At 37.1% G+C, this 23,848-nt stretch overlaps 1 protein-coding gene and 1 non-coding gene across 3 annotated transcripts in view; one reads left to right on the top strand and one right to left on the bottom strand.

Moving 5' to 3' along the window:
• The window catches only part of LOC126271981 (E3 ubiquitin-protein ligase TRIM37-like), a 265,524-nt gene that overhangs the window by 130,619 nt on the left and 111,057 nt on the right, over positions 1–23,848 (bottom strand). Inside the window, exons 9-10 of one of the 2 annotated variants that reach the window (XM_049974450.1) lie at positions 22,898–23,054; positions 5,822–5,936 (exon numbers count right to left, since the gene is read on the bottom strand). In XM_049974450.1, coding sequence (XP_049830407.1) covers positions 5,822–5,936; positions 22,898–23,054 — 272 coding nt within the window. The remainder of the gene's footprint in view (positions 1–5,821; positions 5,937–22,897; positions 23,055–23,848) is intronic. The other variant, XM_049974459.1, reaches the window with a different exon arrangement.
• Positions 11,426–11,500, top strand: Trnal-caa (transfer RNA leucine (anticodon CAA)). Its single transcript has one exon. It is a non-coding gene; the product is annotated as a tRNA-Leu (tRNA).

Here is a 23,848-nt window from a genome sequence, read left to right as displayed (position 1 = left end):
GAGCCATCATCTTTCAGATGTAGAAACATGACTACCAACTTTTGCTACAAACAATCCTGTTGGCAGGACATCTGCAACTGAGCATTATAGCAGAGGTTGAAAATACTGTTTCAGTTGCAAATTACTTTATGTTCACACGACAGGATTCGGACTGTTATAAGCCCATCCTCAGGTATCGTAGCTGTGCTGTGGTGCATGAGCGAAGCGTGTACCAGGTGTGGCGTGCTGCTTATGAGTGCAGAACAGGGAGTAGACTGACACACGTGGCGGTCGGGGACCACAGCACAGCTACAGCACCTGAGGATGGCCTTACACCAGCCAGAAACCACTCGTGTGAAAATAATGTAATTTACAACTGAAGCTGTATTTTCAACACCTGCTACCAATATTTGTTTATGTTGCACAAGTCGCTCTTGGTGTTGCTATTCTTTTCTGTCAGTGTAGATGCCAGCATCATACCATCCAGGACTGACAATTCTGTCTGTATTAGGAGTGAACAAATACTCCAAATTCAAACTATACAAGCTTGGATAGCACAACAAAAACAAATTAATACCCCACATGGTAGCTCTTCAAAGAAATCCATTAGCAATGAATTAAGATACAAACATGCCATTTGGATTGATGCAACCTCATGCTAGAGATGAGTCTGTGGAAAAATTTCAACGATTCCCACAAACTTAAGTTCAAGTCTAGGGCTTTTGCCAACTGTCAACACGAACTCATCAATAGAAACTGTTCAGATGAAACTGATTAGAGAAAATTTAAAATTAGTTGTGACTTTTGACAGTTCAGTAAGGAGAGAGTGCAGGGAAGCGTAGTGCTGAGCGCACCAGCATGTGGTGATAACACCATGCCAACCTTATGTCTCAGTCATTAGCTGGCTGCCAGGCCAACATTCTTTGGTGGTAAAAAAAAAACAATGCTGAACAGTTACGTCAATGAATCTTTTATACATATTCACAGTTGTAGTGTTAAGTGGAGCAACCCCCAAGAGAAGAATCATCCCTGTCCTCTTCCTTGGACCTGGAACCTGTACTCTAGCTGACTGACATGACTATCTCTTCAATGTGTTCTTCCAGCAGTCCAAGAATCCAAATCTCCTTGACTACCTTCTTGGCACAGTTGACAACTTGAGATCAGTCCTGTGAGGCAATATTTGCAAGGGCTTCTCTTGTCGGCATTTCAACCTCACTGAGCATAAACTTTTTGTTGTTTCTTTCCACATTCCCATCCACCTGGGCTCAACTGGATTCAAATTAGCATGGTATGGAGGAACCCTGATTACCCTATGGCCTTTAATATTGGTCTGTTCATCTAGCTGATAGTGTGGAGTCTCAGACTTGTATAGTGTTACAAGTTCCATTAACTTTGCATTATTAATTCCAGGTTTGATTATCTGATGGAACATTTCTTTGTATCCAGAGCAAAATATCTGCTGTCCTCCATTTCATTGTTGGAGCTTTACCCTTTATCCACTACTACTGTTGAATTTGGAGGAATATTTCACAGCAGAATATTAAAAAACCACTCATTTAAAATTGTTGTCATGTTTCCTGGAACATATTAATAAGCAGTTTGGAACAAAGTCTTAGGCAGAACCAGCTTGAAGGATGATTTTCCTGTCACCCTTACCAACAGGTGCTTTCTTCATTCCTCATGCTGTACACGCCACCACCCATTTGTCAACATGTAACACACGTTCTGTCCAACCACACAATATCTTTGAACAAAACTCTCCTCATGGCACACATATATCAGCATGTCCAGGCATTATCACTTCTCTTGACGATAAATTTCTGAGGCAAAAAATTTTCATGCTGGAAACCAAGCCCATGAAAGCAATTTCGAAGTGAAAACTGCTTTCATTGAACAGCTCCAATTCTTTGTCGCTGAATAGAAGTTTACTTGAATTAGGGTATTCCATACGTTGTTAATAATCATACAAATCTGTGCAATGCATCGTGCCGGAATGCATCCATCTGCATTACCCGTCTGTTGTAACTGCTTTTCTTGCCCATTGTTTCTAGCAGAGAACATGCTAGTGCTGCTTCATCATTCATGTCTTTTCTTCCTCTTCCCAATTCTGGGTGCCAAGGAATGTTAAGTACAGCAGCTATTCTGTCCACTCCTGTAACATCTAGAATCAATCCACCTATATTGTACTTAAGTTCAAAATAACTGTGCAACAAACACACCAATTTGCAGTATTGTCCACAGATCAGAATTCCACCTCCAACATCTGGTATCTTCACAATTGGTGATCGTATTCTTGGATACTATTATCGCAAATCTCATGTTCAGACATGCTACATTGTTATTAATGTAATCCCAACACAGAACACTTGTTCACAGCACTTAACAACTGCAGAATACTTTAGCATCAAAGAATACTACATTAAAAGTGCTGACGAATATAAATGCACCAAATACATGGCACCAAACGCATGGCACCACATGGTATTGTTGATCTATGAAATGTGGTAGGGGCACTTTACCAACTGAACCTTTCACAGTGCAGCTGGTGTTATGTGGGCAATCGCATCACATCCCCTTCAGTGACCTGAATGTCAAAAGTTGCAACTTATTTTAAATTTACTATAAAGCTCTCTCTGGAAATAAAATTCAAGGGATAGTGTTGCAAGAAACTTGCTTTACTCATGAGGAAATTTTCAAGTCAGATGGAGACTATTTCTTTAAGAGGTACAGTAATCCCAAAAGAGTGATTAACACACCAGTTCTTGGCACAGCCTTAGTTGGCAACAACAAAATCCTTAGGTCTGCTTCAAACTTTGAAATCATAAACGAAGATTCTACTTGCTGAATGTGCACTGTGCACACAATATGATACGTAATTTTTATTAACAGCTTGTCTCCATGCCTTGGCAAACGGTAAAAATCAGAACTTTGAATATACAGAACTAATTCTAGAATTTGTGGAGACCAGAATGACACATATCTCAAAACACCATACAAAGATCTTACTGGGTGATTTTAATGTAAATAGCGGATTGGAAACAACATACAGGAATATTACTGGGTGCAACCTGTCATATAAGGACAAACAAAAAATGGAAAGTCACTAACTGAACATGAGAATCGTAATTTTTATTAATGTCCACACATCCAGAAAGCAAACCAAATGATCATCTAGTACATTAGTTGTCTAACTTCCTTATAGATCATGTCCACAGTCCAGAAATAATGATTGTCAGAGCCACCAAGGGAATAAATATAAACCGATCACAACCACCATCACATTGTTGATACCTGTTTAAGGAGTTATGCAGTCTGACGCTTGCTTCTCAGTATATTTATTTTCTCATAAAGTGTGTTTTAAATAATCTACCACAGTTCAAGAGGAATAATGATGCACATCATTACAATACCAAAGAAAAAAATGACATTCATTACTCCACAATAAGGTTGTCTTGAGCAGAAAAAGGGACTCACAATGTTGCAGAGTATAAAGATGGTGGGTAGGAATTACTAAGTCACACCTATATATTTTAAAAAGGGTCAGCATGTTGCCATATTTACAAACTACTTTTCAAAGGAAAAATGAGCCCTCAGTAATATCAAATTAAGAAAACTATGAAATACTTACTGAATAGTATGAGACACATCTAAATTGTGAAAAACTGGCTAATCCAATTACAACTCATTAACAAAGATCAAACACAATACCTGCAGACTGAAAAAAATGAGGCTGTTGGAGAAGACTCCACAATAGCAGAATTATGGAAGCTTGCATCTCAAGCAGCAACACATGTTTTGCATAAAACTATATAATCATATGGGAAATGTCTGACAAGTAAGTCTCAATTCATCTTTTTCATGATGAAGGGAATGCTGCGTTATAGACATGAAAAATTACTGCAGCAACCAATTACTTTCAATAACATACATGATGATCTTACAGTCTATCCAAAATGACCATACAATCAGTCAAGCATATATGGGAGAACTTCAAGAAAGATTCCAGAAGGGTCAGCTGTAAGTAGATCAAAAACTGGATCTGAAAACGTTAGTAAATATATTATATTCTGAAAAGGATAAAATATTTACCTACCTTTTTAGGTTTAAAAATGGCTTATAACCATCAACCACAACATGCTAAATAACAAAGGGGCAGAAATGGAAGTTCTTGACAAACTACAAGAGATTATAGGAGCACGACAAAATCGACTGGATGTTTCTTTAAGTCATTTGGGGGGATAAAGGCGGGAGTTTGAAAGGAATATAGATTCCTGCAACTGCTTTTCGACTAGGTATTAGAGAGAGAAAGAGAGAGAGAGAGAGAGAGAGAGAGAGAGAGAGAGAGAGAGAGAGAGAGAGAGACCAATACAAGAATGGGGTGAAAGTTCAGACCTTTGGCACCTTAAAAATGACCTTGAAGGGTTGACGATTCTTGCCGGACACTGATGTGCAGCAGGCAGCTATGGACTACTTCATGCAACAGCACAAGGTGTTCTACCAAATGGATGCCACCCGCGTGATGCGTCGGTGGGACGATTGCCTCAATGGCCACAGTGATTCTGTAGTATTGGCATACCAATTCTGGATTGTAAGGCCTTTGAACAGAAACTTTTTGATCCAGAGTTTAATTTTATGTATACATATTAAAATTTAATTAACGCAACACACATTTTCAACATCCTTGACTCTAAACTGTCAGTTAGGACTTGTTGAGATGAGAACCAGAGAACATATCCAAATGGCCAGATGAATGGTGTGTTAGACACAATGATCTAAGGAAAAACCATCTGGTTTGAACAGAAGCAAAATAATACTTCTTAACTGATCAACTAAGAAAATAAATAAAATAATATCACATTCCATTAACTGTGTCATCTCTACTATCCTGTTTTATAATTTCTCTAACATTTCAACAGCATGTCTGGTGTCTACTGTTACTTACGTAATTACGGGGTAGTCAAATAGCTTCTGATTGATGGCTGTATAGTACAGAATTTGTATGCCAATCAGGCAAAATCGCTGTTAGCACTGAGGAATTATTCCATCAACACATTATGTTGAAGATACCCAATTGGTAAAACACCATATCCTGATGCATGAAGTAGTCCTAACTGATGGCAGCACAACCTCGTCTGGCAGGAACCGTCAACACTTCAAGCCATTTTTTAAGGGACGAAAGGTATAATAGCTGTATGGGAAGAGATCAGGATTATACAGCACGCACATGGTTATCTCCCATTTCAGTCTCCCAGTTGAAGTTGGCCTCACAGATCACCGGTGTGTTGTGGCAAATTGTGACCAGCAGGGAATTCAGCACTCTGTTCCACAATGGTTGTTTTCTACAGTCATGTTGCCTTGCACCATTCTTTGATGGATATCTACCAGTGTTTGTCCTTCAGCAACCAAGAAGAGAATGACAGCATGTTGGTCCTGTCTGGATACATTTGATAACAACGTCACTATAGTTCACATTTCTGCATTTACTGCACGCACGTTGGAAGGTACAAATACCATACTAATCCCTTGCCTACATGTGCTGCTTATCTATCGCCAACAGAGTCATGCTAAATTGCAGTATTCTGTAGCAACGCCCTCAAATGGAAACTTTTGATTGCCCCCTCATAATTTTTCAGAAAAAAGTTGTCTTCATTTTACAAAAACATGTAATGTACTTAGCACTTACTTGTACTTATAAATATACTGTTCATCTAAAAACCATTAAACAAATATTTATCAGAAAAACACCCAAGAATTGATTCAAATGTCTTGAACAAGCACTATGTGAACTTTTCTACTGATAAAGCATTAAATCTGTATTAAATTCATATGTATCTTAACATACCTGACATTGTCTCATCATCTACATCATTTTCATCGTTTGAGTTGTCCTCTGTTGTTGCTATTGTTACATTGTGTTCACATTCATCATTGAATATGTCAACTTCACTGACATCCTGCTACAATGTAAAGGTGAGATATCAGCATTCATAAAACATCCATCAATCATGCAGGAAAATAATATATATATAATCAAATTTAAACAGCATTATAGTTTAGGAAAGTATTTTAATGGATGAATTTATTTTCATTTCTGACTTTGTGTAAGCATAATTTTCTGGGATGGAGAAAAAAAAGGGGATAGCACAAGTCACTAAAATAATAAACTTATTAATACTTAATGTGCTATGTCCTAAGATTATAAGTTGTTGACAGTGTGTCAACTATACCATTGTACAGGTTTTCATCCACAACAAAGCAATATGGGCAACTTTCTTTCTCTAGGACATAATTACTATCATCTTAATTGTTATCATCACAGGGTAAAAGCTTTTGGCACCTGGGGGCAACTATCTAATACATATTGCTCACTTTTATACCTTATAACTGAGTAAGCAGGTTTTATGGAGAAGATACAACTAGCTAACTGACTTCTGGTAGTAAAAACAATCCAACACCATGTCATTTGATGTTTTAATTTAATATTTCCAGTGATTTTAGGAAATCATTATAGACATGAATTCTGGAGTAATTGGGAACATTTGTAAATAATAAACTAATTAGACTGTTTAGCATTTGCTGATGACATGGCACTGATTGCACAAGACAGATTAGATTAATACTAGTTCCACGGATCATGAATACGATATTTCGTAATGATGTGGAATGAGTCATATTTTCCAGTACATGACATAATTACGTTAATTTAACAACATACTTAAGTTAACATAACAACTTTTTTATTTTTGTGTTTTTTATTTTTTTAAATAATTTTTCTGTTTTTTTTCTGTTTTTTCTTAATTTATATCTAAAAATTCCTCTATGGAGTAGAAGGAGTTGTCATTCAGAAATTCTTTTAATTTCTTCTTAAATACTTGTTGGTTATCTGTCAGACTTTTGATAATATTTGGTAAGTGACCAAAGACTTTAATGGCAGTATAATTCACCCCTTTCTGTGCCAAAGTTAGATTTAATCTTGAATAGTGAAGGTCATCCTTTCTCCTAGTATTGTAGTTATGCACACTGCTATTACTTTTGAATTGTGTTTGATTGTTAATAACAAATTTCATAAGAGTGTATATATACTGAGAAGGTACTGTGAATATCCCTAGATCCTTAAATAAATGTCTGCAGGATGATCTTGGGTGGACTCCAGCTATTATTCTGACTACACGCTTTTGTGCAGTAAGTACTTTATCCCTCAGTGATGAATTACCCCAAAATATGACGCCATATGAAAGCAATGAGTGAAAATAGGCTAGTAAGCTAATTTACTAAGATGTTTATCACCAAAATTTGCAATGACCCTTATTGCGTAAGTAGCTGAACTCCAACGTTTCAGCAGATCATCAATGTGTTTCTTCCAATTTAATCTCTCATCAATGGACACACCTAAAAATTTGGAATATTCTACCTTAGCTATATGCTTCTGATTAAGGTCTATATTTATTAATGGTGTCATACCATTCACTGTACAAAACTGTATGTACTGTGTCTTATCAAAATTCAGTGAGTGTCCGTTTACAAGGAACCACTTAGTAATTTTCTGAAAGACAGTATTGACAACTTCATCAGTTAATTCTTGTTTGTCAAGTGTGACTACTATACTTGTACCATCAGCAAAGAGAACTAACTTTGCCTCTTCATGAAAATAGAATGGCAAGTCATTAATATATATTAAGAACAACAAAGGACCCAAGACTGAACCTTGTGGAACCCCATTCTTGATAGTTCCCCAGTTTGAGGAATGTGCTGATCTTTGCATTACCAATGCACAGAAACAGCTAGAATTATTAAAGAGCAGGCAGCAAAAATGGGATTACAAATTTCATTTGATAAACAATATTTATGACTGACATCAAAGATGCACCTCCTGACCTCAAAATTGGTAATAACTACATTCTCAAGTAAAAGAATTTAAATATTTAGGTGAATGGATTGCAGAAAATTGTAATGAAAAGAAATCTGTCAGATCAAGAGTCTAGAAAATGGAGACGGCGTTTCAATTAACAAAAAATATTAACAACAAAAAGAGTCTCTCGTGGAACTGCAAAATACGACACTACACAACAGTAATTAAACACGAAGCTCTCTATGCATCTGAGGCAATAAACCTTCAACACAGAACACTAGAAGAGGAATTAGAATTGAAAGAAGGTAAAATAATGAGGAAAATCCTAGGACCAAAAACTAAAGATGGTGTGCATTATCCAAAACCCAATGCAAAAACATATAAAAATATCTCTAAAATAACAGACATAATGCAAATGAGAAGAATCCAATTCATGGGGCATTTAGAAAGAATGGACTCAAACAGATTAACACATAAAATCCATACATTTTTAAAGCACAAAACTACAAGACCAAACTGGTACAAGCAGACGGAAAAAGACCTGAGAGAATTAGGCTCTACAAATCTACATGATAGAAATGAAATCAGAAAAATCACAAACACACAGGGTTCTGAGGAAGAAGAGAAAAAAACTAACCGACATACGTGGTCTATACAACGAAAGCTAGCCCATTCGTTGTTTATGAAGGACCAACAAATGTTGATTACGCGTGGTCCTTAGTTATCCATCCGCGAAGAAGAAGAAGAAGAAGAAGAAGAAAAGTAATGGTGTATCAACCCTCTGGAAATAACCAAATGGGGGCAGGTTGCTGTACTACCTCCTCTCAGTACTTTTCTTCCAACAGCCATGAAGGTCACTACCGAGATGATAAATCAATAATACTACAATTTAATGGAAGTTCCTTTTTATTAATTCACTTCTGGTAATAAACTATCTTCAGTCTGAAAAATGATGTCTGTATAGTTCATTCTACATAATATTTAAACAGGAACAAAATGATTAACACTGAAGCACGGGGCGGAGGGGGCAATATTGTACATTTATGTTTCTCTGCTCATACAATATTGCTGCAACAGAAACAGCTGAGCCTTTCCTTTCTGAACTCATTCACACACTGACCATTAACGTGTAATGTTTAATTTGCTTAGCACAATGGTAGCAGTCTTAGCACTTTTCTGTGCACTTTTGCCATCAGTTTGGGACATAACACCACCCAACCCTGTGACACAGAGAAACAATACAAATCATCAAAAATAATGACCATTATTATGCTGGCAGTTGCAAGCTTCATCTACAACAGACACTAGCAGTGAGTACCTGAGATAGCAGAGTGATATGACAATGGTGAATAGAAGTGAAGTCATGATCAAAGTCATGCTCTGATTGCTTGTTGTGATAGCTGTCCTGTGTACAACTAGCTGTCAATCATTTTGTTGTTCTGTTCATGATATACTGAAGTTGCAACTAAGGAGGAAGTGGTGTAGATACAAAAAACTCTTGTTATAAATACTTCCATTACTGTTATCACCACCACCACCACTGCCATATTTTTAATCACTACAATAAACATATTTTGATATCTGGCCATTGGAACATACATACATTTACTAATAACTGTAACTGAATTTCTACACAAATGGCAGTAATTTATGGGCTCATCATTTATTTAAGGTAAGATTTTTTATTAAAATCATACATCTCCTTTATTTGCAATTTCTTTTCTGCAACTGTACAGTTTGTTGTCTCGTGTGGTGTTAACATTCTATTAACAAATGCTGCAGTACACTACGACTTTTTTCCACTTATGTCCTGAAAGAGCTCAGAGATAAATTAGAGGCTACACAGAGTTCCAGTAAGAAATCATTGTTTCTACTATATTTGATACCTAAAAAGTCATTCTTAAACCTTTCCAATAAATTCCAGATGAGCTCTGGTTTTGTCGAATGCAGTTTCACATTCTGCCACAAGGGCTTGCAGCATTATGAAACAACACACTCTAGGTACCTTGTTTGCTTATACCCACAAACATAAGGGGAAAATATCACTTTGACAAAACTCTTCTTAAACTTCTACATCTGATACTTCCTTAAATGACATACAAGATAGGTCTGGTAAGCATGAAAAGAAGAAAAGTGCTTACACACACACACACACACACACACACACACACACACACACACAGAGAGAGAGAGAGAGAGAGAGAGAGAGAGAGAGAGAATCAAGATCTACCAAAAAATCTTTCATTACCTATTGCAGACTACTTATGCCATTTATTGACTGTGTACATTTCTGTAATCCAAGGTCAAATTAAATAAATCAAAGGAAGTGGTTCATATGCATTTTTATCCTTTACAACCTCTGTTAGCTCACTTAAGGCAGCAGCCTGTGATATCATTGTTTCAAATTTTTTTTAAATCCTTTAATTATGATTTCGCTTGAGATTCCGTTCCAAGAGGTATATGTCCAATGCCTTATCACGGATATTGGAGACTTCCTCAACTAAACCACCTGGAATTGAGGCATGGTCTCCTTGAAGAAGCCTTTCATTGTGAAAGCTGTCACAGTGCACCTGGAAAGGTTTAATCACATCACCCACTATTTGGAGTTTTGAGGCATGCCAACAGGAATTATTACTACATCTGTAATGTTTTTTAATATTAGTTGCCTCACTTCTGAGTGAAGTGTCTCCTGAGAGAATTCAGCACCAACTTTAGTCTTCTGTTAAAAACATCCAAGTTTTCTGTTCCAGACAACCTTCTTGTTCAAATGGTTCAAATGGCTCTGAGCACTATGGGACTTAACATCTGTGGTCATCAGTCCTCTAGAACTTAGAAATACTTAAACCTAACTAACCTAAGGACATCACACACACCCATGACCAAGGCAGGATTTGAACCTGCAACCGTAGCAGTCCCTACGGTTCTGGATTGAGCGCCTGAACTGCTAGACCACCGCGGCCGGCTCTCTTCTTGTCCAAACTATTTATTGTCCATGTTTCACTTCCATACATGGCTACACTCCATACAAATACTTTCTGAAAAGACTTCCTGACACTTAAATTTATACTCAATGTTAGCAAATTTCTCTTCTTCAGAAACGCTTTCCTTGCCATTGCCAGTCTACATTTTATATCTTCTCTACTTCGACCATCATCTGTTATTTTGCTCCCCAAATAGCAAATCTCATTTACTACTTTAAGTGTCTCATTTCCTAATCTAATTCCTTCCGCATCACTCTACTTAATTCGACTACATTCCATTATCCTTGTTTTGCTTTTGTTGATGTTCATCTTATACCCTCCTTTCAAGACACAATCCATTCCATTCAACTGCTCTTCCAAGTCCTTTGCTGTCTCTGACAGAATTACAATGTCATCGGTGAACCTCAACGTTTTTCCAGAATGAGATTTTCACACTGCAGCGGAGTGTGCTCTGATATGAAACTTCCTGGCAGATTAAAACTGTGTGCAGTATCCTTTCTTTCAGGAGTGCTAGTTCTGCATGTTCTGCATGTTTCGCAGAAGAGCTTCTGTAAAGTTTGGAAGGTAGGAGACGGATACTGGCAGAAGTAAAGCTGTGAGTACCGGGCATGAGTCGTGCTTCGGTAGCTCAGTTGGTAGAGCACTTGCCCGCAAAAGGCAAAGGTCCCGAGTTCGAGTCTCGGTCGGGCACACAGTTTTAATCTGCCAGGAAGTCTCCACGTTTTTATTTCTTCTCCATGGATTTTAATACCTACTCAGAATTTTTCTTTTGTTTCCTTTACTGCTTGCTAAATATACAGATAGAACAACATTGGGGAGAGGCTACAACCCTGTCTTACTCCCTTCTCAACCACTGCTTCCCTTTCATGTCCCTCGACTCTTATAACTGCCATCTGGTTTCTGTACAAATTGTAAATAGCCTTCCGCTCCCTGTATTTTACCCCTGCCACCTTTAGAATTTGAAACAGAGTATTCCAGTCAACATTGTCGAAAGTATTCTCTAAGTCTACAATTGCTAGAAACATAGGTTTGCCTTTCCTTAATCTATTTTCTAAGATAAGTCGTAAGGTCAGTACTGCCTCACGTGTTCCAACATTTCTACGGAATCCAAACTGATCTTCCCCGAGGAGCGCTTCTACCAGTTTTTCCATTCTTCTGTAAAGAATTCGCGTTAGTATTTTGCAGCTGTGACTTATTAAACTGATAGTTTGGTAATTTTCACATCTGTCAACACCTGCTTTCTTTGGGATTGGAATTATTATATTTTTCTTGAAGTCTGAGGTATTTCACCTGTCTCATACATCTTGCTCACCAGATGGTAGAGTTTTGTCAGGACTGGCTCTCCCAAGGCTGTCAGTAGTTCTAATGGAATGTTGTCTACTCCCGGGGCCTTGTTTTGACTTAGGTCTTTCAGTGCTCTGTCAAACTCTTCACACAGTATTATATCTCTCATTTCATCTTCATTTACATCCACTTCCATTTCCACACTATTGTCCTCAAGTACATCGCCCATGTATAGACCCTCTATATACTCCCTCCACCTTTCTGCTTTCCCTTCTTTGCTTAGAGTTGGGTTTCCATCTGAGCTCTTGATATTCATACAAGTGGTTCTCTTTTCTCCAAAGGTCTCTCTAATTTTCCTGTAGGCAGTATCTATCTTACCCCTAATGAGATAAGCCTCTACAGCCTTACATTTGTCCTCTAGCCATCCCTGCTTAGCCATTTTGCACTTCCTGTCGATCTCATTTTTGAAACGTTTGTATTCCTTTTTGCCTGCTTCATTTACTGCATTTTTATATTTTCTCCTTTCATCAATTAAATTCAATATTTCTTCTGTTACACAAGGATTTCTACTAGTCCTCGTCTTTTTACCTATTTGATCCTCTGCTGCCTTCACTACTTCATCCCTCAAAGCTACCCATTCTTCTTCTACTATATTTATTTCCCCCATTCCTGTCAATTGTTCCCTTATGCTCCCCCTAAAACTCTGTACAACCTCTGGTTTAGTCAGTTTATCCAGGTCCCATCTCCTTAAATTCCCACCTTTTTGCAGTTTCTTCAGTTTTAATCTACAGCTCATAACCAATAGATTGTGGTCAGAATCCACATCTGCCACTGGAAATGGCTTACAATTTAAAACCTGGTTCCTAAATATCTATCTTACCATTATATAATCTATCTGAAACCTTTCAGTATCTCCAGGCTTTTTCCATGTATTCAACCTTCTTTTATGATTCTTGAACCAAGTGTTAGCTATGATTAAATTGTACTCTGTGCAAAATTCTACCAGTCAGCTTCCTCTTTCATTTCTTACCCCCAATCCATATTCACCTACTACGTTTCCTTGTCTGCCTTTTCCTACTACCGAATTCCAGTCACCCATGACTATTAAATTTTCGTTTCCCTTCACAATCTCAATAATTTCTTTTATTTTACCATACATTTCTTCAATTTCTTCGTTATCTGCAGAGCTAGTTGGCATATAAACTTGTACTACTGTAGTAGGTGTGGGCTTTGTATCTATCTTGGCCACAATAATGCGTTCACTATGCTGTTTGTAGTAGCTTACCCGCATTCCTATTTTCCTATTCATTATTAAACCTGCTCCTGCATTACCCCTATTTGATGTTGTGCTTATAGCCCTGTAATCACCTGACCAGAAGTCTTGTTCCTCCTGCCACTGAACTTCACTAATTGCCACTACATCTAACTTTAACTATCCATTTCCCTTTTTAAATTTTCTTTCCGACCTGCCCGATTAAGGGATCTGACATTCCATGCTCCAATCCGTAGAACAGCAGTTTTCTTTCTCCTGATAACAATATCCTCTTGAGTAGCCCCACCCGGAGATCCGAATGGGGGTCTATTTTACCTCCGGAATATTTTACCCAAGAGGACGCCATCATCATTTAACCATACAGTAAAGCTGCATGCCCTCGGGAAAAATTACGGCCGTATTTTCCCCTTGCTTTCTGCCGTTCGCAGTACCAGCACAGCAAGGCCATTTTGGTTAGTGTTACAAGGCCAGATCAGTCAATCATCCAGACTGTTGGCCTTGCAACTACTGAAAAGGCTGCTGCCCCTCTTCAGGAACCACACATTTGTCTGGCCTCTCAACAGATGCCCCTCCACTGTGGTTGCATCTACAGTACGGCTATCTGTATCGCTGAGGGATGTAAGCCTCCCCAACGGCAAGGTCCATGGTTCATGGGGGTAAGAATAGAATAACAAAGCTTTAAATAAATAACAAATCTGTAATTATTATATAACAGAAGTTTACAGGTCACTGAAGATGCTTCACAAATAAAAAGAAGCAAAATACATATGATACAATAAAAATACCCTTTCATTTCGCTGTATTAAGCAAATCAGATCCCAAGAATATAACTAAGGAAAGTTTGATAATGGAAAACATAAAAGAAGATATTACTGCCTTACCTGCTTAGCATATCAGTTTAGCATCATGTGTTCTGTGTTATTGTGTGACAATAATACAGATAACACAGTCATGGAAATACCACTGTGGTACATAATGAGCCCACAGTCATGCCTTAGGCACCTTTTTTAAGAAATTACTTTGTCCTGATTTAAGTGAGCGTCTCCCTTCTACACATTTCCACCATATACAATGTCAAGCTGCTAAATATTTTTTAACAATTAAGAAAAACATAAAATTTATATGTTGTAATGTATGTTAACTGCAGCTGTAAGTATTACGTTGCATGCATCTTACACTGCTTGAGAGAGGTGGGGCAGCAGCAGAGCCGCCTACCATTGATAACCTGGATCACAGATGCTGCCAGGGTACAACACATCATAGAACTTGCTGTCACTAAGGGCAAAGGCTGCTATTACTACAATGATGTAATGAATTAAACAATGCTCCTTTGTACATAGAAAAATTGTTGAAGGTTTAGTGAGCATATGAAGTCAGAATTTGGGATGTATAATATTTTATACATTTATATTAATACACTGAAAGATAGTAAAGGAGTGTCAAATTATTATCAAACCAGACATGGTGTTTGAGTACGACTGGTGTACTATTATGTAGATTCATATTGGGAAATTTTTTTATGACATGTAGAAGCCAAGGCATGAAGAGGAAGGTTAATAACTAGAAGGGCGAGCTTAGATTTTTGCTTTGTTTTGTTTTGATTCGTAAAATATTAGAGAATTAGTGGGATAACCGACACTCTTCTGGATTCAATGCCATGTTGCTCAGGTACAACTTTTGAAACATAAATGTTTTTTCCTGTGGTCAATAATGACGTGTTCCTAATCAAATAGTCAGGCAAAATTGTTATCACCACCACCACCACTACGACTTTAGTATCATTCTCTGGCTCTAATCTTTCAAAGATCCAAAGAAAATACAGGTCAAGCAAAAAAATTGTTGAAGATAAAACATCAGATCTGTATTAACTAAAGTAATTCAATTTCCTTAATATACTTTTATAAGTTATGAAACTATTTCTTTAGTGCAATTGTCTGTGCATACATATCTCAGAAGAAGACACATTGCTTAGGCGGAGTGGTAAATATTCAAGGATATGTCAGCAATGATCGTTTGAAGCAAAAAGGGTCTAGTGAAGATTGGCTATGAGCACTTGTTCAGCAAAGAGATGTGTTTCACCGTAGCAAGCAAGTTCTCACAGCTCTTACAGTACGTGCTTTAGATCCCATGTGTACTGGACATTTTTTTCTTGTTTTGGTCAATCTTACCACCTCAGAAAATGTAGAAAGCATACATCTTGCAGTAGAGGATATTTGTTACACAGTATCGAAAATGATGAACTGCTCATTTAATTTCTTTCATACCCTTGAATACTGACCATTCCTCCTGGGACAACCTATATGCAGTGATTTGTTATAAGGTGTTTTGATTAACAAATACAGAAACACAATGCATTAAGTGTATCTCGAAATACACTAATACTGAAACCCAAGTTTTAGCAGGAGCATGCTGCCTCAGCGTAACTCGTAATAAAAGTTGCAATAATCATTCAACTAAGACAGTCCCATGGGGCATATCAGATACCACTATATTAAAGCTATAATGCGCCAAAATCATCAATAAATCATCCAACATACGTAAACAGCTATTTTTCAGTTGGGGAATAGAGGAAAGTGTGTGTGTGTGTGTGTGTGTGTGTGTGTGTGTGTGTGTGTGTGTGTGTCTTCTAAACCCCTGGATCGATTTCAATCAACCTTAGTACAAACAAAACTTATCGTCTGGAAACAACAGTGTTGTGGCAGCTTTGGATGACAGTTAAGATGGTGAGCTGGAACACTGAACTGTGGGGGACTAGGCTTGGGTTGTAGCTCATTATCATTGTTGTGCAATGCCTTTGCTGCAGCTGTTGAATTTTGAATGTGTGTCCTTCTGGACATTGCAAGGTTCTAATTGACAGTGTTAGTATCACCTTATGAGCAGTTGAAGTGGTCACAGGTACATTTGTTTGCTAAGTTTTGAAATTCAGAAAGAAGTTGTTTTACCAGTATGGACATATTTACTGCCAAGTTTAAATTTGTAAAAATAGTTATAAGACCGTTCTGGCTCCCTGTGTTACTGTCCACTGGGCACATTGCAGGCAATAATAAGTGCATGTATGGAAAAACATGTCATTTCAGTTAACTCATTTTTATTCTCAGTTTAGTTGTAGAAGCCTGATTATATTCTGTGTACTGGTTACCATGCTACAATGGGATTGGTCGTAACTGCAAGTGGCCCGGGGAGGGTTTGACTGCCCGTTCAGGTGACAGAATGGTGCATTTTCTGGCTGCAGGTCTGTAATGGTGGTACCTGAATTTCTTGGGATTAAAATCTCTAGAAATATTTATTTTCTGTTTAGTATTTCTTTAATGTTATGGGAACTATTTGTCAATGATTATATGTTTGTTTAATGCCAGTACATTATTATTAGATTGCTATTTGTGTGTTTTCTAAACTCTAATGTAAGGTATTACTTAAAACATGATTGACGTTTATTTACCAAGGTGGTCTGTGGATGTTTGTTGATGATAAACGATTTTGGTCAATGGCTTGAATTTCTGGCAGCAGTTTCATATTATGGACAGAGGTGCCATGAAAGTTGTTTAATGTTAAAGTGTCTTATGTGGTTTGATGTAAAAGCAATTAAACAAATTTATATTAAGAAAAGAGGAAAATATATCCATAGACTAATGGTTTCCTTTGATTACTTTATTGCCTTTTACATTATTGTTAATATTATTGGGATTTGGTCCAGTGTGTTTTCCTTTAAATGAATTGTGTTACTAAGTTGAAGTTTTACTACTGTGTTTCTTCAGTACCAAGAAATGGAAGCTCTATTGCAATAAAGGTTGTGTTAATAAATGTAATATGAAGGTTGTTCAACTTACACCTTCAATTATTTGTTGAATGTATTCCAATGAATACTCCTTTGGATTATTTTACCCTCTACCAGTCATTTTAGTAGTATGTAATTTATTCACTGATGTCTTAACACAGGTTCTATCTTCCTGTCCCTTCTGCTTGTCTCTGTTAGCTGTATGTTCCTTTCTTCACAGATTCTGCGGAGAACCTCTACATCCCTTACCTCATTTTTCAACATTCTTCACCACATCTCAAATGCTTCAATCCTCTACTTTTCCAGTATTCCCACAGTCCAAAATTCACGACCGTACAATGCTGCGCTTAAACCATACTTTCTCAGAAATTTCTTCCTCAAATTATGGCCTACATTTGTCAGTCGCAGACTTCTCTTGGCCACCAATGCCCTTTTTGTCTCTGCTCTTTATGTCCTCCTTGCTTTGTCCATCATAGGTTATTTTACTACTAAGGTAGCAGAATTCTGTAACTTCATGTACTTCATGATCCCCAATTCTGATGTTATGTTTCTCAATATTCTCATTTCTGTGACTTCTCATTACTTTCATCTGTCTTCAGTTTACTCTTGATCCATATTCCATATTCATTAGATTATTCATTCCATTCAACAGATCCTGAAATTCTACATTTTCAATGAAGAAAGCATTGTCATCAGAAAATCTTGTCACTGATTTCCTTTCACTTTGAATTTTAATCCCACTTTTGAACAATTTTTTTTTTTATTTTTTTTTTTTTTTTATTTTCATCATTGTGTCTTTGATGTATAGACTGAACAGTAGTACCAAAGGACTGCATCACTATCTTACATCCTTTTTAATCTGAGCACTTCATTCATGGTCTTCTACTCTTATTATTGTCACTTGGTTCTTGTACAAATTGGATATTACTCATGTTTTCCTACAGCTTACTCCTAATTTTCTTACAATTTTGAACATTTTTCCCTGTTCTAAGCTAACACTTTTTCCAATGGTGCCTTTGCCTTTCCTAAAGCCAAATTGACCATCATCTAACAGACCCACATTTTTCTTTTCCATTCTGCTGCATATTATTCTTGTCAGTAATAACTCAGATGCATGAGCTGTTAAACATATTATTTTGCACTTATGGGCTCTTGCTATCTTTGGAACTGTGAGGATGATGTACGAGGGTTGTAACATAAATAGTGACAACTATTTATTCATAACCGATACAAAAGAGTTACATGTTTGCACCTGTTACTATACTTTGAAGTAGTCGTCACCACCACTGTGTAGAACCTGTTGCCAGCGATGTGGAAGGCATAGTACACCGTTAGCAGAGCCTGTTCTGTTGATGGTGAAAATGGAGCAGTCTACCGCCTGTTTAATCTCTGGAACAATTCTGAAGCGAATTTCACTGTTCACTGTTCGTTTTTGGAGCATCACCTGTGACCAGCTATGCAAAAGAAGTGGCGACACTTTCTGCACAACCTGCCCATCATTTTGCAAGACAATGCGAGGGCGCATACATCACAAGCTGTGGCTCCTCCATTCGGTCAATGGGACTGGGAACTACTGTACTATCTACCATACTCGCTGGACTTAGGTCTTTATGATTCTGATTTGATTCCGAAGATGAAGGAACCACTTCACGGTATTCGCTTCAGAACTGTTCCAGAGATTCGACTGGCAGTAGATCACTCCATTCACACCATCAACAGAACATGCTCTTCTAACAGTCTACTACGCCTTCCACATCACTGGCAATGGGTTCTACACAACGTTGGAGACTACTTTGAAGGACAGTAACAGGTGCAAATATGTAACTCTTTTTATCGGTTGTGAATAAATAGTGCCGCTATTTAAGTTCCAAACCTCGTATTTCTGCACGTCTGATGGTATGTCGCCAGCCTCTGTTTCTACACACCAATCCAAATAGTCATTTGACTGTCACTTCCACCAATGATTTTAGAAATTCTGTTGCAGTGCTATCTATCATATCAGCCTTATTTGATCTTAAGTCCTAGAAAGATCTTTTAAATGCTAGCTCTAATATTGGATCCCCTACTTTTCCATATAGACTCCAATTTCCTCTTCTATCACATCATCAGACAATTCCACCCCTTCAATGTATTCTTTCCACCCATCCACTCTTTCCTCTCCATTTAACCGTGAAATTACCATTGCATTTTTAATGTCGCTGACCTTGCTTTTCATTTCACCAAAGTTCGTTTTGACTTTCCTACACACTGAGACAGTCCCTCTGACGATCATTTCTTTTTTTATTTCTTCACATTTTCCTGCAGCCACTTCATTTTGGCCTCCCTGCACTTCCTATTCATTTCATTCCTAAGTGATTTATGTTGCTGTAGTCCTCTCTTTAACTGAAGATTTTTGTACTTCCTTCTTTCATCGATCAATTGTCATATTTCTTCTGTCACCCACTGTTTCTTTGCAGTTACTTTCCTTGCACCTATGTCTGACATCGAGTTATTTCAAGTTCAAAGTTCACTGACCTTAGTGAGGTGCACAGTTTACAGTCAGTCAAAGAGATGTGTGTCTAATCAGTGCATCATTTCTAATCATTGTATCATTCAAAAGTTATTACCTCGCTTCTACAACCAGTTGTTCCCTAATAACAAAGAAAGTAAACTGAATGCTGCTGCTACTTTTAAGAACATTATCACCAAAAAATTCATATGCTAATAACACAGTGATGGAGATGGAATCTTAATTTAAAATCGATACAACAATATGTTGTCATCTTGGCTCCAAAGAGCTAAATTGACCAAAATCTGCACACTTCATCCGAACAGCATGTTTGATTTATCTTCTGTTGACAACTTTGATCATCAATAGTGCTGTATAGCGACAGCAGCCTCAGCACCACTGCTGACTCTCTCTCACATTTCGTTCACTGAAGCAAATTTTAAGCGTTCTGTGTGAACATGTTTATGACAGAATTAATTTGTCTCCTGTAAAAATATATACTACTGCTGGGTATCTGTACATTTTGAAGTTCCTTTGCTTCTCCTCCCAGTCTCTCCTTTCTAAAATTGCCAAATTAAATCTGCATCTGAGCTCAACTACCAAAGCAGCACCTGTGAATGTATCAGATAACAATCAAAGTTTTATCTGTGAATGTCAGACAGCTTTGTATTTTCTGAATGATTAATTTGAGAAAAAAAGTCCACATAGTTTTGTACTTTCATGTAGTCATGGAAATATAGTAATTTTTCTTAGGGATTTGCACAGAATTCTTCTGGACCCAAGTATCTATGACAATGTAACACTCCATGCACCAACCAGTCATCACCAATTCTCAATTGTGTGTCACATCATCTTCTGCAGTCTGGAAGCCAAATTAATTACATACTGAAGCAAGGCCTCACTCAGTTGTTATTACTCTCATGATGCTTTGGCATCATTAAGCGAACAACACACATTCTGTTATCATCAAATTATGCTAAATACAGAAATGTGAGAGAGATACATGATATGTAGCACAAATTCTTTGGATGATGAAATTGGCATGCTTCCTGCATGATTGGATGACCTTCAAGTAATATGCAACTGCCAAGCAGAAATTTTGTTGAATATTACCTATAATTCTGAGTTTTCTGAAGGTAAAAGTACAGAAATTAAATAGAATTTATACTGCCCAACTTCTTTCTTTGATATGTATCTCAAGAGGTGTATATGTAAATGAAATCTGAGTCTTATGGTAGCACAGCAAATAGGACAAATTTTTTACTGCATACTGATGAATATTGATAAGGAGCACAAAAAGCATCAGCAACATGAATGTCCAAGACACAATCTGTCTGGTTGATGGCAAACGAGCTTGAGAAGTACTAATTGAAAGAATGATCACAGAAATCTGGAAATAATTTCACAAGGTATCAAAAGAACATAAATAATGAAGAAAATAGGTACGAGACAAACGCTCGGGGATGACTAAAACAGTAGACAATAATATTAACAGCTTTAAGTACAGGTGACTGAGCAGTTCACATAAATAACTAAGTGTAAAAAAAATCTCAGAAGTGTGAAAAGAGCAAAAATAGGCAATTACTACAATATTTACTGCATAGGTTAAATCTAAAGGTTCAGAAAAACCCTTACATCAATATTGCAAACATAATTTTATTGATTACTATTTTTGGCATACTGACAAGCCATGTTCAGAATTCAAGCAGTTTTCAGTGGTCTTCATTCATCTGACTTGGCACATTTATCTTATTATTTGACATGGTTTTTGAGAAAACAAAGCTTTAATATAACTCACTGCTTATCTCCAAATTTGACCATGTCCAATAACAAGATAAAGCATATGTTCCAAATGCTGCTCATGTGCTTAGAAGTCTGCTGTGATATATACCGAAATTGTAAACAGACCACTCAATATAACCACCTTCCAGACACTGTCATCCAACATCATAAGCCCTCTAATAATGGTGAAGTCAGATATTTTGTCAATTAATAAATCCACATGTTTAAACCACAGTCTACAGTACCAGTAACAGCTACATAACTAATACAATAAGCAACATTCATATACTTGAATTGTGCACTACGTAACTAATGCAATAAGCAACATTTATTTACTTGAATTGTCACCTGTACTTACACTGTTCATATGTTACACTGTTCTTATATTATGCGCGTTTTGCATACATAAATGCCCCAATATAACTGCAACCTGAATTGTGTGCTAAATACACTTTTCGAGCAGAAAAATAATGTTGAGATTTTATGAATACATTTTAAGTTTTTGCAGTATATCTCAAATATGAAAATTAACAGTTTCCTTGCCTATACTGAGGTAGCTATAAAATGTGAATATGCCACACTACAACTTTCAGTGAAACAGAGTACAACAAGTCAATGAAATTTGGACATATAATTTATGGTTATAGCTGGTAAGTTGGCATCTTTGGGTTTATACTTACCAGCAACTCTGACAGTTGCTGATGAAATGTTAAATTGTAGATGTCACTTAGTAGTAATTCATATCGCCACGAAACCATGCATTCATACACGTTGTAGGATTATTTTGAAAAAAGCATTATCGTAATAATGTCATTACTGAATATGAATAGCAATGAATGCAATTCTTAACACCAAACAAGAAATATGATTGATTTTGAAAAGCTATGCCTATTACACATTGAGTGAAGCATCAGATGTTATTTTTAATTAATTTGCTGCAGGGATTTTAAAGTTCTTTGCAACAAATTGTGAGAAAATTGGGGAGATTTAGGCTCTCTTCACAGCACTCTATTGGCAGCCTTAAATATATTGGCAGTGAAGATATTTTAATTATATAATAATATACAATTAAAATATATAATTAAGCAGTTCAAACACAATTACTAGCAAAAAACAATAAAACGGTCATTAATTACCATTTACCAGTAACAGAGAAGGACGCACTAGCATTTTGCATAATTAATGTGAGGGATCCAAAGAGGGCTATCATAAGCTATATTGTTTGATAACTGGCAAATCAGAAGTCTCATAAGGTAAAGCACGGCTGGTCAGCACTAATTAGTCCAACAACAGAGGCAGCAGCACAGGGTAAGGAGCAGGGTCAATCTAATCTGGTAGGGATGACAAAAATTGGAATCTAATGTATTATAGATTTGAGTGACAAGAGCACAAAAATGAAACTACTAGCACAAGTTAGAAAAAACTGAAGAAAGTATTTAACGTCTAAATGATAGCAATTAAATATGTATTCATATTCCATACCTACCTCACTATCACTGGAACTGCAGCTGGAAGTATTGACAGAAGCTAATTCTGGAGCTGACTGAGACATTGGCACTGGAGGCTCCCGAGGCTTTGGGAGCGAGGCAGATTTTGCTGGTGAATTTTTCACAGCCATCCCTCTTGCAGATGAGGTACTGGTACTAGAAATAATGGCAAGGGTAGAACACATTATTTGATTCACAATATATCTTTTTGTTTTAGTACCTTCTATCTGTTTTCCAGAAAGCTAAAACAAATTTTAAACTAGAGAGAGAGAGAGAGAGAGAGAGAGAGAGAGGGGGGGGGGGATTGTGATTAGAATCCACCTTGTATATACTGTTTACAGGCAGAAGTAACCGAGTGTTTATGTGTACTTTGTTCTAATCAAAACACAACACCTCTGAGGTGATAGCATATATGGCTGCAGCACAATGAACTGCCAGTTTATGCTTATTCATTTCCCTAATTCCTATGTGACATAGCACTATCCAACAGAATGACACATCCTTCCTGAACTTTGTAGGCATCCAGGGCTTTTGGCATCAGAGCATATGAAAAATTACTGAACTTTGCTACAAGACATCTACTCCAGTCCCCTCAAGAACACATTTAATTCTTCATTTAAGTTCTTTTGGGAGACCGATCTTGAGGATATGATCAAGAAAATCCGCAAAGTAGCCAAGAATGTCCACTTGTTTTAGACCCATCCGTGATTACCAATGTACTGTTATGATGTACAATTAAATTTGTTATTTTGAGTAACGAGGGTGGTAGTTAGGTCCAACCCTGGGTTTTGGCTGGTATTTGCCCCATACGAAGTCTCTTTAGCTTCTGTGTCATACACACCTCTACTGTCCTTGTTGCTAATGGACAGTTTCTAAAAATCTGTTTCATAGCAGGGCAAGCAACGGTGTGGTTGGCCCAGCGACTTCGGAACAATGATGAACCTATGCAC

Source organism: Schistocerca gregaria, chromosome 1 (genome assembly GCF_023897955.1).
Source record: "Schistocerca gregaria isolate iqSchGreg1 chromosome 1, iqSchGreg1.2, whole genome shotgun sequence".
In the NCBI taxonomy this organism is placed as follows: domain Eukaryota; kingdom Metazoa; phylum Arthropoda; class Insecta; order Orthoptera; family Acrididae; genus Schistocerca; species Schistocerca gregaria.
Note: the sequence above shows the minus strand (reverse complement) of the source record. Positions and strands in the feature narration are given on the sequence as shown.